We start from the raw sequence: 15333 nt of genomic DNA, 5'->3' as shown, positions 1-15333 counted from the left end.
TTAGAAATAAAGTCATGTAAAGAAATCTAGGAATAACTTCAGCTTTCAATAGGTGATATAATGAGAGAAAGTGGACTGAATCTATTTGGCCACAGGTAAAACCATCTATAGCACATGTTAAATAAAATAATCTATATATTACAAGTTGAAGGGGCTAAAAGAGTTGGAAATACATCCAAAAGAATTTGAATGAAAGTAATAAGAAATGATATTTAAGCACCAATAATTTAACTAGGGCACTAGACGGAATGGAATGGTGAAATAGGAAACCCCATAAAACTGAGTCAAGGCTTAATGTCTGTTTGGAATCGTTGGCGTTGCTCCATAAAATGATGCTACATCAGCACCACGTAGGAAAAAACAGTGCCCCAAGAAACAACCATCTGTTTGGAACCATTTTTACATAGAAAACGATGCTCCAAGCCACATCTTAGAAATCGGGAAGGCATGGCTTGAAGCAATGCCAAATTTGACATTTCCTAGAGCTACAGTTCATTACTGCCAACAGGGCAATGATGTGGCACTGGATAATGGATAGAATTGCAGAAAACGTTTCCTGGAACATTAGTACCAAACAGAAAAAATTATTGTTACTTCAAGCAACATCCTACCTGGCAGTAACGATTCCAAACAAATAAAAAAACACCGTTTTCTAAAAAAATAGTGCTTCCAACCCACACATCAATAGCACCATTTTCTCAATGCATCAGCAGCTTCGATGCCAAACATATACTTAAATGATAATAATGATGGTGACATAGATATTTCTATATGGAGGCATTGCACTCTTTAGACATTCCTCCCATGTCTGTTTTTACAGCTTCATCTCTGACCATTTGAGAGCCATAAATGATGCCCTTAATAGGGATGAACATAGTGAAGTGGGTCACTTATTCAACTAGTTCCTTTATCAAACTTGGGGACAGCATTCTCATTGTCTCACTCAACTGCATAGACCATGGGAAGGAAAGTGAACAAAAAGAAAACAACAGTGCTGCTGACTCATAGCTGCACAGCCGCAGCTTGGTGGATGCTTCATTAACATACATGTTGCGTCATCTTCACTCTTCTGTCCATATATAATTGTTATTGTCCCCAGTTTTCTACTTTCTTTTCTTTCTTTTTTCATTTTATATTGGATCAAATGGAGTTGTTTTTTTTTTTTTAATCCCCATACTTCTAATAATCATTCAAAAAAACATTCTTCATCTTCCCCAACCTCACCTCACGGTTAGACCTGTTCAAGGGCCGGGGCGGGCCGGCTTTTACCATGTATTAAAAAATTTTTTTAAGGCCCGAAGCCCGAGCCTGGGCTTGGGCCCGAAATTTAGCCTATATTATTATTATTATTATTATTAATGTTGAAGCAGCTGAATAAAGAGAGAGATAGATTGAAATTATAAAGAAAAGAATAAAAATATATATATATATATATATATATATTAATAAATATTATATTATTTATATAATATATAAAATATATATTATATATTTTATAAAATATATAATACTGAGTCGGGCCGGGCCGGGCTCGGGCTAGGCTTTTTTGACAAATCCCGAGCCCGGCCCGAAACACAGTCGGGCTTACTGTGTTAAACCCGAGGTCAGGCCCGCAGGCCTAATTATATGACCAAGCCGGCCGGGGTGCGGGCCGGGCTGGGCCGGGCCGGGCCGGGCCGTCGGGCTACCCGGCCCATGAACAGGTCTACTCACGGTACACACGAACAGCAGTGGTGATAGCTGTTGCAGCGGTGGCAGACTTCCTAAGTCCTTCCCCTCTCTCCTTCTCTCTCTCTCCCCCTCTCTCTCTTCTTCACCTTTCCCTTTCTCTCCTCCCCTTTCTTCTCGATTTCCGTTTTTTGTTCCTTGCAATGGAGAGACAGAGCAGAAGATGTCTCGGTAGAAGAGGTAGCAATAGAAGGAAGACCAGAGAGGTGATTCACTGGACTACGGTCAATGAAGCTCTGACTCCGCTTTGAGAAGGCAGTTGACCTCAAATTCATTACTGCTGCAACCGCTGAACCAGAGGGATCAAGTCCAAACAATGTTGATGTCCTCACTGTAGAGGAAGAGAGGCTTGTTGAATAACTGAGGAGCTTCTGGTTAATGCTTTCGCATATACGGAATCCAGTCGGAGATTGCAACTGGGATGCTGCAGCATTCAGTGAGAACCTCTGTAATTGAGACAACTCTAATGTATCAACGGATCCAAAAACATCATCAAGGTTAGTATGCTTCACCCCACCAAGCTGACTGTACTCCCCTGTTTGACCACCAGACGAGGCAGCAAGGGCTGCAGCAGTGGCCAAGGTCCAGCTGGACTGGGTGGAGAGATTGGAGATCTCATCCATCAACTGCTGCTGTTGGTGATTAGATCCTCAAGGACTTCAAATGGGGATGTTTAACGTCACCATCAGCTTCATTAAGTAAAACACCATCCACCATTTTTGTGCTGTCTCTTACCAATAACTCTTCTTTTGTAGCATGGACAATGCAACAAGTGACATTGACCTCTGCAACAGACTATTCAGTACTCACGATAAAGTGAATGAAAATTAACAGTATCTTCAACTAAAATGGTTCGCCATTCATGACAATTGATTCAGATCTTTAAGAACACTGGTAATGCCCTCACTGTCAGAGTGCGGCTAAGAAATTTCTCTCTCCATTATCACATTTTGGGTACTACAGACCCCTTGAGTTGCAGGTTGTGGGATGAACCTCTTGACAAGTTGAAAGGTCAATCTTGGAAATTGACTGCGATAAAAGCTACAGAAACACACTTTCCCCTCTTAAGCTTCTGCAAGGCAGAAACTATTTGGCTACATGGCTACCTCACCCTTTTTGCATATCCCCATCACATGTCACCAATCGAATCAATGTAGACTTTTAGTTGAACCCCTTTCTATAATCAGAAGCTTCTTTGGATTTTCCATCATCTGAAATATTCAGGACCCTACCCACTCTACCGCAATGATGGTTGGATGCTGGCTCTAGTTCACTGGCAGCATCATGCTACCCTATTCCTGCAGTCTCTCCCTCTGAAGATTCATTTCCTCACTTGATTTTTGTGACAAGAACATATAAACCAAGAGAGCAAGTTTTGAATACAGAGCAATTAACCGGGAATTTGAAATGGAAAGAAGTTTGATTTAACATTTGACAAACGTTGTAGACTTATAGTAGAAACAAAGAAAAGATGGATAAATTGAGAAATTGGAAAGTTACGTTTTCTTATCAAAGAATTTCTAGGATACCTGCTCGCTCATTGGGATCGCAAGGCAGCAATCACAGCTCCGGCTTCCCTTAACACAATGAACACACCACGATCCGTTAACCGTAACGAACCGGTATCCAAATAGCAGTCCACCTCCACAGAAATTGCATTCATCTGAAGTGGAATCAATGCCGGCAGATCACACCGGCCGTGAACATGAGGCTGGTAGCTCGTAATATCTGGTTTATCAACAATTGTAGGATCAGAGATCACTGCGTAAAGCATCGGAGAAGTCGGAAGAAGCGTGTGGGAAGATTTCTCCATTGCGACGGCCTTGGAGGCGAAACGGAACGAACGTTTCCAAATTATATTCGCTTTGCGAGCTTCAAGCCATCTTCGACAGATTTCACGAATTGTTGAAACATTCTGATCAGACTATTGAGAGAGAAACGAAATTAAGACAAATTTTCGGAATACCTCTGGACTCTGGTTTCCATTTCACGTCACCGATGCTACGTTTTTTGAATGGATGAGATGTCATCACCAACAAGGAGGACTTGGGAAGTCCGCCACCCTCGCATCATCTACCGCCGCTGTTCGTGTACCGTGAAGTGAGATCGGGGAAGATGATACTGTTTTTCTCAAAATAATAATTAGAAGGGTAGTATGGAGATTAAAAAATATTGTAACCGAAGGAAGACTAATGGAAGGGGTCTTTGTCTCACGGTCATTGTACAAGGACGATTTTTGTCGCAAAACAAAATACAGAGGGATTTTGTCACAAATCTCATAATATAAAAGGGTTTTTGTAATTTACCCTTTATCATTATTATTATTAAATGTGAGTATGTGACACATTATTTATGATAGTGGTAGTTGTGGTGGGGGAGGTGTGAAAAATGATGGGAATAGGGGACACCACAACCCTAATGGATTACAGAATTGTTGGGTGAAAGAGAGAGCCCAACCGTCTAACAACAAAGACAGATTCCATTTTGTTGGGGAACGACATTAACACTTCCATGATCTCTCGCTCCCTCGTCTAATTCAATACATCTGCTATCTTCTCCTTCTTTGTGATTGTAACCATTAATACATTATACATGGATATGGAATTATGAATAACATTGGGATATATAAGCCCTAAACGAATCCCTAATATTACACCACACCACGTTTCAATACCGAAAAAAAAAATCATGCAACAAGCAATTCAATTCAAGGTATCTGTACTCTTATTTTTTACTTTCAATAAAACCCATACATCAGGTAGCAATTATTTCATACCTACTGCCATTGTTTAAACTTCAAAGATATGTCTTAATTCCTGAGTATAAAATATATCACCCAGTCCAAAAAAAGAGTTCACGACAGTTCCGTAGTGCAAGACCAAAACTGAGAATCATAACCTTAGATGAAGATCTGTGGCCCATATTCATATCAATATAACGAGAGACTTTGATTTCATGGTTTGATCTAAAGATCATAATTAAGTGGTGGTTCAATTGATACATTATCGAGGCCCTCTATTATCACCTACCTTCAAAAGTTATTAATGTATTGCATTAAATACCAAAAATCATTCTGGATACTTGGGATGTGGAGGATGTTAATTTGTCCTAGAAAAGGCAGAAATGGTTGTTGGAAGAAAAAAACGTGTGGGGCCATTAACATTAATTTTACAGTTGGCAATTGGTTGATTGTACTAAGCAAAAGTATAGAAGCAGCAGGATTACTGGATTACTCATTGCGCAGGACATTGATAACTGGTATTGATTTTACTACACCAAGGCATTCTATGAAGCCATCGGACCAATATTGAATGAGAGGGTTTTGGTTATATGTGGGCCATATTTTTGGTGGATCGTGCCCCAAATGTTCATGAACGTCTGTCATGCTATAAATCACATTATTAAGATAATCACGATGATTACATTGTCCTTTTGATAACTTGGCAGAGTGGTCGCCATCAATGAGATGGCGCTCCAGATATACGGATAGCATCATAATAAATCGTATTAGGATATATTTTGGATATGGATAAAAAATTGAGATACACATAAATATAGTAAAACTTTCAAATAAATCTCAAAAAATATATTACTAACTATATTTATATATTTTATATGATTGTAAATAAGTCATTTAAATGTAAAAAACCATAATTTAATAATTTATATAAAGTGTTACATTTTGAGACACAATTAGTAACCATTGAAAAATGATGAAATAACTAAAATATAAAAAAAAAAGTAAAATGTCAATGTCAATTTTCAAAAACCAATATAATTAATCTTGATATTTATTAGTATATAAATTTTAATAATTAATTCTAGTATTTATTAATAAAAATTTGTCACTCGTTAAGAAAAGTGAAATTTTACTTAACATTAAAAATACATATAATCATAGTAGACAAATATGTATGGATTATTGGCGAACTTATGGTTGTTAAAATCAAGTGACCAAGGTTTAAATCTTGCTATAACTGATATTTGAAGTATTTTTACACTAACAAAACGAAATTAATGATAGGGGATCATTAATTACAGGAATTAATGAAATAATTTGAATTAGGCTCTAAAATTCAAATTTAAATTTAAATTTGCCTTAGAATAATTGGCCAATTAATGAAAGAAAAATTAAACTTAAATAAACAACATAAGTGAGAGATTCGGTATTAAATATGGATTAATGATATAGATCCGAAACAACCTGATGAAAAGAAACGGAACGAATGATTTATACATGTCCTAGGTATCGGGTTCTTGTCAGAACAATATGTATCGTTACGATATTTTGAACCTTGCCTCCAAGTTCCTATCCGGTCATCAATCAGCAGTACATGAGAGTGGGCCCATATCAATAAATCAAATGAATTCACATCTACGCCCCACAGCACATCCCAACAGTGTATTGCAAACATCTACCACCGATAATTTTGATAATATGAGAGATATTCCTAATGCATGCTGAAATGTGCATGTAGAACACTCTGTGGGGCGCAGTGTGACTTTGAATCCAACTAATTATCTTAAAGCTTAGGAATACATTTGACTACCCGCATCCCTACCCACTCGGCACCGCCACCATGTATTAGGAACATCTGTAATGTCTCATGAGTATGAGTAAGGATGTGGGAACAGCTAGTGGGTAGCACGTATGAGTCCCATTTGTACATGAAGTAGATTGTGAATTGAACCATCAGATTATAGAATTGTGTATATCATTCATAGAGAGCTTCGGCCTACTTGGACTATGAATCCAGGGTCGGTTCCATGCAGACTCCAAAAAAGTGGCCAGAAATGGAAAGGGCCAAATGTTGTAGGGCAGGCCCCATGTATTAATTGTATGACTTGTATGAAGCATTATTATTGGTTTCACAGCTCTATTGCGTTCAGCTAATCCTAAATATGGTACGAGAAGGTAAGCTTAGTTACAGTCCAAATAGTAAACCAGTAATCTTGATCTACTTTAGTTACCCCTGAAGATTGGTTGAACTTCTGGGTTTTAAGTTTTAAATTCCAAAATAGAGACCAGATTCTCCAAGGATATTCAACCAATGTTCTTTGTTCTTGCCATTTAATTGCTTTCATCATAACCCTTTTCTGTAGAAATACTTTTCCTTGTGATTCCTCTTTAATTAACAGCTGCTTTATTGGCCTGATTCAAAACCCATTTGGAGCTTTACTCCTAATTAATGGCCTAATTCCAACCCCATAGAATAAGCGGTTGGATATGAACATGAAGGTGATATAAAGCAATTTAGAGAAGGGAAAAAGAACTAGCTTCCCAGAATAGGATGTTGGCCTATTATTTAACTTCAGTTGTCTCAAGATTTAGAGCTATAACCAAAGGAAAATTTGTTTTTAAATCATCCCCTAGCTTCCTAGGTTTTCTTATACCCATTTGCACCTCCCCTTGAAATTTGTCGAGGTTCTTAAAAAGATGAGAGCACAAGTCATTTGAGTAGAGAACAATGTCACGTTACAGGTCCATCCCAAGACTCATTCGAGAAACACTTGTGTGCCTTTGACGTAAACATGAATAAAATGCCTGATGTCAATTTCCAAGAGTTTTTGAGAAGAGTTGTGGATGTATATTTCCAAGTGATGATTCGAATAAAGGATCTAGGATGTCCTTGTCATCATAATGGATCCAGGATGTAGCAGGAAAACCTTCCCTAACTATTTTGATGTTCTTTAGAAGTTTAGGAAGCATTGGTCACTTGAAAAACTAGCAATGCAAATCAAATTATAAGAATTGATTGTATTGAATTCTTGTTTCAGGTTTCAGTTTCATAGTTAATGAAATGTTTCTTTTATTAAAAAAAATCAATATGCCACCATGCAATTTATTTAATAGTTTTATGCTTTTGGGTTTAAGCAGGTGTCAACTGATATTATTATTTTAAAAAATAATAAAAAATCTAAGCCGGCGGTTTATACTACGTCTATGCCAACGGCCTTAGCCACCATCTTTGGTGAAACAAGACATTTATGGGAGCGGTTTATTTAGATGACATAATTTAGTCTAAGCTGGCGGTTAAAACTGTTGGATTTGATTACATAATTTAGCTAAGGTGGCAATTTATTCAAATGACAAATTTAAGGCAACAGTTGACTGTCAACTCAATAACTAAGCCGGCAATCAGGTTGTCGTCTACCATATCCCAGCGGTGTACATTATCTAGGTCGGTGGTTCACTAAACACCACCGGTTTATGAATAGTTGGATAGGGTCTCTAGGATGACGATCTTTGTCTTCTAGGTCGGGGGGGCCCATGACCTAGGGCAATGCAACTATAGATGCGGCCAATGAATCGCCATCTCATGTACGAGGAGGCGGTATAAAAGGCTAAGCCAGCTAGCTTGTTTTTCTTGTAGTGATAGTTCAATATTAAAAAAAAAAAAAGTTAAAAAGTAGGTTAAGCATAGGGATCAGCTATAGATAATATATTACAATTTCTTAGATTCTTTGATATTGAACTGTACGCATTTTGTTTACCAGAAATGAACTGTAAACACTTTTGATATAAATTCAAGAGTAAAACATTAGGTGAAGCAATCAGCATACATAAGAGTGCCCAACAGTGCTCCAATTTGATTTATCAACACCCTCTATAAATAGAAACAAAGCAAAGCAAAGTTTTTAAAATCAAATCGGACAGGGAACCGTTCTGGTTTCTAGGTTGAATGGTCCAATCATCCAGTTTGAATGAATGGCCTGTTCCCACAAAAAAGTAAAAAAAAAAATTAAAACAAAAAAATAAAAAACATAAAACGGTCAAAAATTATTGTCTAAATTGATGGTTCAATCGCCTGGGCCAATAGTTTATTAACTAGATTAACGATTTTTGGCCAAAAAATTGTTTAGAGAAAACGGGAATCGATTAAGTGACCAATTCCCAGTTTTTTCGGTCCAATTATTTGGTCTAGTTTGGTTTTGAAAACGCTGAAGCAAGGTTCCCAAGGATGATGTGGATCATTTAGGTATTGTTTGGATCGAATACGGAGGATTCGGAAGGAGAGAACTCATGGAGGAAACCTACGGAAGCATTGGGAGTGGTCGAGCCCATCAAGGGAGTTGCAGGATTTAGTTTCATTGCTCATCCCGTAGACCCTCAACCAAGCTTTTCATGAGGAGTCAGAATCTGCTCTTTACACCGACCTCACAGTATTTTCCAGCTACAGGAATATCTCCCGTACTTGTAAATAATTATTCAAGGTAGATATCATGTGCTGGCAGTGTTGTACAACATGTAGAAATGGGTTTGGTTTGGAATCTGGGTTATAATTTGATATATTTTGAAAACTTTGAAGAATAATTATGGGTGAAAAAGTTTTTTGGTCTATTTAATGGCAATATATAACGGAAAGTAAATTTTTCAAAATTTTGGAGTAGTTTAAAGTAACTAGCCCTATTATTATTATTATTATTATTATTATTATTATTATTATTATTATTATTATTATTATTATTAGGGTAAATCATTTAAACTACCCTATTGTTCACAAATTGACATGCGGTACCTTTACTGTTTAGCTATTGTCTTGCGATGTCTTTAAGTTTTTTGACAATTGACTAACTCTACCCCTATTGTTAATATCCGTTAATGTTCCGTCGAAATTCATACACACTTGAAACCACATGATATATAAATTTTCTTTAAAATCCAATTTTGCCCTTCATCCCTCTCCCTTCTTCTTCACCATCCCTCTCTCCGGCGGTAACTATAGCGAACCATTCCACTCCCTGTCTCTCCACTGCCATTTCCACCATTGTCGTCGTCTGTATCCAACCACTTTCGCCGACATTGCCAGGTTTTTCTAACACCAAGTCCTTTCCAGAGGAGGTAAAGGATTTAGTAGTTGTCTGCAACTATGCTCTGCAATTTTCAGATATTGAAAGCTTTGGAACAGGTACGAAGGAACGGGGGGAGGGGGAGAGGAAGAGAGAGATAATGGGAGGTGCAGCAACGACACATTCGGCCTTAGCACCGAACCGCTCCACATCCCCTTCCTCTCTCTCTCTCTCTCTCTCTCTCTCTCTCTCTCTCTCTATTCCCTTCGTTCGTTCTCCTTCCCTTCCACATCCAACCTCTCCTTGTATTACCCAAAAATCTAAGTCGAAAACTGTGATGCAGAGCCCTCTTTGCCGACGATACGGGAAAGATGAATAATAGAGCAAGCCATGTATGTTCTCGGCTTCAAGCAACACCGCTGATAAAAACCTCTTATAAGTTTGCTTCCACCTTGGAGGGTCCAAAGTTTGCTTCCACCTCGGAGGGTCCTGAATTCTTTCGTCGTTCCATCAAAATATCTTGATGAAATTACGGAATGAAAATTATAGGTCCTTATCTTCTCAAATCATTCGAATTCCAACAAAGGAGCTAATCTTTGGCATGAAAAATGAACAAAAGTAAAAGCAAGAAGAAAATGGAGAGAATTCCAGTATATTCTCTACACCCGAAAAGGTTACAAAAGCAGTGTTTATATACAAGAACAATCCCTAACTAACTAACAAACTTGACAGAAAAGAAAACTAAAGGAATATTGCCAGCTCAATAACAAAATGCCAGCTCAGCTAGTAAAGGATAAAAGAGAATAAAGGAAAATAATGAATAAAAGAATGAATAAAGATAATAACTCTACATCCCCCCCCCCCCCTCAAGTTGGAGTTTGGTGGATATCAAGCAAACCCAACTTGGACATGAAGTTGCTGAATTGAGGACCAGAAAGTGGCTTTGTAAAAACATCAACTACTTGGTGATGAGTAGAAATATGCTGAGGATTGATGAAGCCTTGCTTGAACTGCTCTTTAACTAAATGGCAATCGATGTCCAGGTGTTTTGTTCTTTCATGAAACACTGGAATGGCAGTGATGTGTAGAACAACTTGATTGTCACACCAAAGAGGACTTGGAAGTTTTAATTGAATGCCAAAATTCTTGAGAACATAGGAGATCCATTGAAGTTCATAAACCGTTGCTGCTAAACACCTATATTCTGCTTCTGCTGATGATCTTGAGACTGTTGTTTGTTTCTTTGTTTTCCAAGAAATGAGAGCTGACCCCAAAGAAATGCAAAAACCTGTTAAGGATTTTCTGGTTTCAGAACAGGAGGCCCAGTCTGCATCACTGAAAGCTTCCAATTGAAGAGAATTGTCAGCTGGATAAAAAAAGACCTTTAGAAGGACAACCATTTAGATATCTAAGCAAGTGCATTGCAGCTTCCCAGTGTGACTGACATGGAGAGTTCACGAACTGACTTAGCTGCTGTACAGAGTAGCTAATGTCTGGCCTGCTAATATTTAAATACAACAAACGCCCAACAAGCCTTCTATATCTCTCTGGTTCAGCTAGTGGAGGTCCTTTATTTGTACAAAGTTTTTGACCCTTAGGGAAAGGTGTTTTAGCTGGTTTAGCACCTAGGAGTTCAGTATCTGTTAGAATGTCAAGAATGTATTTCCTTTGGTTAAGAACAGTACCTGAAGAACTCCTAGCAATCTCCAAACCTAGAAAATACTAAGCATAGCCAAGATCATTGATAGTGAATAGCTTATCCAAGTACTGTTTGACTGAAATGATATTTGCTTCTGAAGTACCTGTTAGAAGCACATCATCTACATACACTAACAGTGCAAAGAAGGAGTTAGATGTGTGCCTAACAAATAAACAATGATCATGAGCTGATTGATGGAAACCAAAAGCTTTAATTTTGTCACTAAATTTAGCATTCCATTGTCTTGAGGCTTATTTAAGCCCATAGAGTGATCTCTTCAGTTTGTAGACCTGACCCTTAGCAGCCTTAAAATACCCTTCTAGAGGTTGCATGTAAACATCCTCATCCAAATACCCATGCAAGAATGCATTATTGATATCCAATTGATGGATAGCCATGATTTAGATGTTGCAATTGCAAAAAAAATTCTTATAGTTACTATTTTGGCCACAGGAGAGAAACTATCAAAATAGTCAATCCCTTCCACCTGGTGAAAGCCTTTGGCTACAAGCCTGGCTTTGTATCTTTCCACACTACCATCTGGATTCAACTTCACTTTATACACCCACTTAGAACCAATAGCCCTTTTTCCTTCTGGTAAATCAGTGAGTTCCCAAGTTTCATTTTTCTCTAAAGCTTCTAATTCCTTATTCATTGCTTTAATCCATTCAACATTAGTACTGGTTTGATTATAAGAAGCTAGTTCTTGAATATTTGACACATTAGCTAAAAAGGAAAAATATGATGCAGAAAGTGAAGGTGATTGAATAAATGAATATGTTGGAAGTGTGTGAGGTGTTGATGCATGAACCTGTGACTGATTGAGGATTCTATCAGTAGTTCTAACATTGCTGCAAGCCAAATTAGTAACATAGTCTGTAAGTCATGCTGGTTTCTTTTTAATTCTAGTACTATGTCTGATAGGGGGTAGGTTGTCTGTATTAACGAGGACTATAGTTTCTGGTTTTGTAATTTTAGGAAGTAAATCATAAGGTGCACCAATGGTTTCTGTTCCTGGTTCAGAGGTTGGTGAATTCAAAATATCAGGTGTTTCATTGGGCTCATCTGCCGTTAGTATAGGTGATGATACATCTAATGTAGAGGTTGGTAAAAGATCTGAAATATTATCTGGAGAGGGTAGTGGTAAAACAATTGATGGATTTTTGTCAACAGAAACTAAATTGGTTTTGAAAGGAAAAATTTGCTCATAAAATTTTATGTCTCTTGACACATAAACTTTATGATTTTCCAAATCATAGGCTTTATAAGCCTTTTGGCCAGGACTATACCCAATGAATATACACTTAAATGCTCTATGATCAAATTTGTTTTTATGAGGTAATGTATTTGTTACATAGCATAAGCAACCAAAGCATCTTAAATTGGTATAATCTGGTGGTTTATGAAATAGGATTTCAAATGGAGATTTCCAGGCTAACAATGAAGGGTAGTCTGTTTATAATATGAGTAGCCATAAGGATGGAATGTCCCCAGAATTTTTTAGGCAAGCTAGATTGAAACATAAGAGCTCTTGCCACTTACAAGAGATGCTTGTGTTTCCTTTCAACAATTCCATTCTGTTGAGGTGTATAAGGGCATGATTTTTTATGTAACACCCCTTTGCTAGAAAGAAAAGATTGGAAGTCATGGTTTGTAAACTCTGTTCCATTGTCAGACCTTATGGTTTTGATAGTTTTATCAAATTGGGCCTTTACCATGTTGAAAAACTGAGTGAAAATGGCAAGTATTTGGGTTCTGTGTGACATCAGAAAGGTCCAAGTTGCTCTGGAATGGTCATCCACAATTGTTAAAACATATGTGGCTCTAGTAATTGAAGGTTATTTATATGGCCCCCAAGTATCCAAATGGATTAATTCAAAGGATTGCTGGGTAGTGATGTTGTTGGTTGGAAAATGTAGCCTTTGTTGCTTAGACAAGTGACAAATTTCACACCCAACCTCATTTTGTAAATTCAAGCATTTAAGAAAATCAATATGCTTTAAAACATTCATTGAAGCATGTCCCAAATGGCCGTGCCAAAGAGAAATTTTTGAAGTAGTCATATTTTCTTGCTAGAAACAACAGCATTACAAGGTAATAAAGTATCATTGAAATTCAAAAACAACATGTCACTGTTTGGCTCTTTATTACATCTGAATTTCGTAAGACAAGAGTTGTCTAAAATGTATAAGCTTCCTAGTAGTTTTCCTACTGCCAGAATCCTTTCAGTCTGCAGGTCTTGCAGCAGACAATGGCTTGGTAAGAATGTGAATTTTATTTGGGCAAACTTAGCAAGTTTATTTACTGATAAGAGGTTGAATTTAAAACTAGGAATGTGCAAGGCATCTTTCAAACAAATATCAGTTGACAAATGAATATTTCCAATGCTATGAACAAATTTAATAGATCCATCTGGTAAGCAAACAGGTAATGGATGTTTAGTGGGTCTAGGCTTATCAAAAAGGGATTTATTTCCACACATGTGGTTTGAAGCCCATGTGTCAATTATCCAAGTATCAGGCTTCAATAAGTCAATAGTACTCAATGCAAAACTTAAAGTACATTTAGTATTGAAGGAATTACCTGCATAGTTGTCCAGGTTGGCAAAATTGACATGGCTGCCTTCCATAGTCATCTTCCCTTTCATTAGCTTCAAAACTTCTTGTTGCACCATATTAGCCAAATCCACTTTCTTATCAGTTTGCCATCAAGCTTCTCTTCAGTTCCAAAATCAAAAGAAGTTTCTACCATATTGGCCATTGTTCTATTTCCTAATTTTTTCTACTGCTCCTTAAGATCCTTATACCATTCTGGGTATCCATGGAGCTTGAAGCAAGTCTCCTTTACATGTCCCTTCACATTGCAATGATCACAATACTTGCTATCCCTATCCTTCCGACCCATGTCTATCTTCTTAGTATTTCCCTTATTAGTTCCACCCCTTCTGTATGGTTGATTAGTGTTTTGGGTTTTAGCAAATAACTCAGTAGAGTCTATGTTCTCATTAAAAGCTATGTGTACTTCTCTCTGTTTCTTAACTCTGAGAACCAAGGAATAAGCACGGTTCACAGAGGGTAAGGATTTCATTACAAGGATTTGACTCATTATATTATCATAACAGTCATTTAAACCCATCAGAAATTGCATTAATCTATTGAATGAATGCAAATCGACAACTGCCTTAGCGGAACCACACGTACAAGGTGGAATAGGCATTAAACAAGTCAATTCATCCCACAGCCTTTTAAGTCTAGTATAATACTTAGCTACCGATTCATTCCCTTGAGATATTGAACTTATATCTCTTTGGATTTGATAAAGCAAAAGCCCATTACTTTCACCAAATCTTTCAGCAATTTCATCCCAGAGTTCCTTAGCTGTAGTAGTATATAGAAAAGCATCTACTATTTCTTTTGAGATTGAGTTAAGGATCCAGGAAGTTACCATGTAGTTCACCCTTGTCCAAAGCTCAAACTCTGTTGTTCCTTCATTTGGCTGAGCAATCCTTCCATCTACGAAACCCAGCTTCAGCTTCGCACCCAGAGCTATCTTCATAGATCTGCTCCAGGTGAGGTAGTTGTTTCCAATTAATAGTGTTGTAACTAGCATCATTCCATGATGATTTGAACTGTGCAAGAAGAAAGGATCTCCGTTCGAGTTGTAGGCTAACTCTTTCGTGATCTCTGCAACAGCTCCAGGGCCAGTCGTATTTCGACCATTTCGAGTAATAGAGGTATCCACCTCTTCTTCCATAGCGTTAATAAGAAATTTCTTTAATCAATCAAAAGAAAAACTCAGGCACCAGATCTTGATGCTCTGATACCATGAACAAAAGTAAAAGCAAGAAAAAAATGGAGAGAATTCCAATATATTCTCTACACCCGAAAAGGTTACAAAAGCAATGTTTATATACAAGAATAATCCCTAACTAACAAACTTAACAGAAAAGAAAACTAAAAGAATATTCCCAGCTCAATAACAGAATGCCAGCTCAGCTAGTAAAGGATAAAAGAGAATAAAGGAAAATAATGAATAAAAGAATGAATAAAGATAATAACTCTACAAAAAACACTTCAAGCTCGCTGCATATTTTTGATGCCTCGCTGTCCTTTGTA

The 15333-nt window shown here is 37.4% G+C and overlaps 1 protein-coding gene and 1 long non-coding RNA gene across 2 annotated transcripts; both read right to left on the bottom strand.

Annotated features, from left to right (window-relative positions):
* Positions 1 to 590: 590 nt before the first annotated feature.
* Positions 591 to 4343, bottom strand: LOC148790567 (uncharacterized). Its single transcript, XR_016077162.1, has 2 exons — positions 3258 to 4343; positions 591 to 3060 (listed from the first exon to the last, which is right to left on the bottom strand). It is a non-coding gene; the product is annotated as an uncharacterized LOC148790567 (long non-coding RNA).
* A 9656-nt stretch (positions 4344 to 13999) lies between these two features.
* LOC109113939 (uncharacterized) lies at positions 14000 to 14971 on the bottom strand. Its single transcript, XM_019195880.1, has one exon. The coding sequence runs from the start codon at positions 14969 to 14971 to the stop codon at positions 14000 to 14002; it is 972 nt and encodes a 323-aa protein (XP_019051425.1).
* Positions 14972 to 15333: the final 362 nt, after the last annotated feature.

This window comes from Nelumbo nucifera, chromosome 6 (genome assembly GCF_055504915.1).
Source record: "Nelumbo nucifera cultivar China Antique chromosome 6, China Antique-T2T, whole genome shotgun sequence".
Taxonomy (NCBI): Eukaryota; Viridiplantae; Streptophyta; class Magnoliopsida; order Proteales; family Nelumbonaceae; genus Nelumbo; species Nelumbo nucifera.
Note: the sequence above shows the minus strand (reverse complement) of the source record. Positions and strands in the feature narration are given on the sequence as shown.

Bases quoted from the DNA above. Each gene is read 5' to 3' on its own strand.
- LOC109113939 (XM_019195880.1), bottom strand. From the start codon at position 14,971: ATGGAAGAAGAGGTGGATACCTCTATTACTCGAAATGGTCGAAATACG.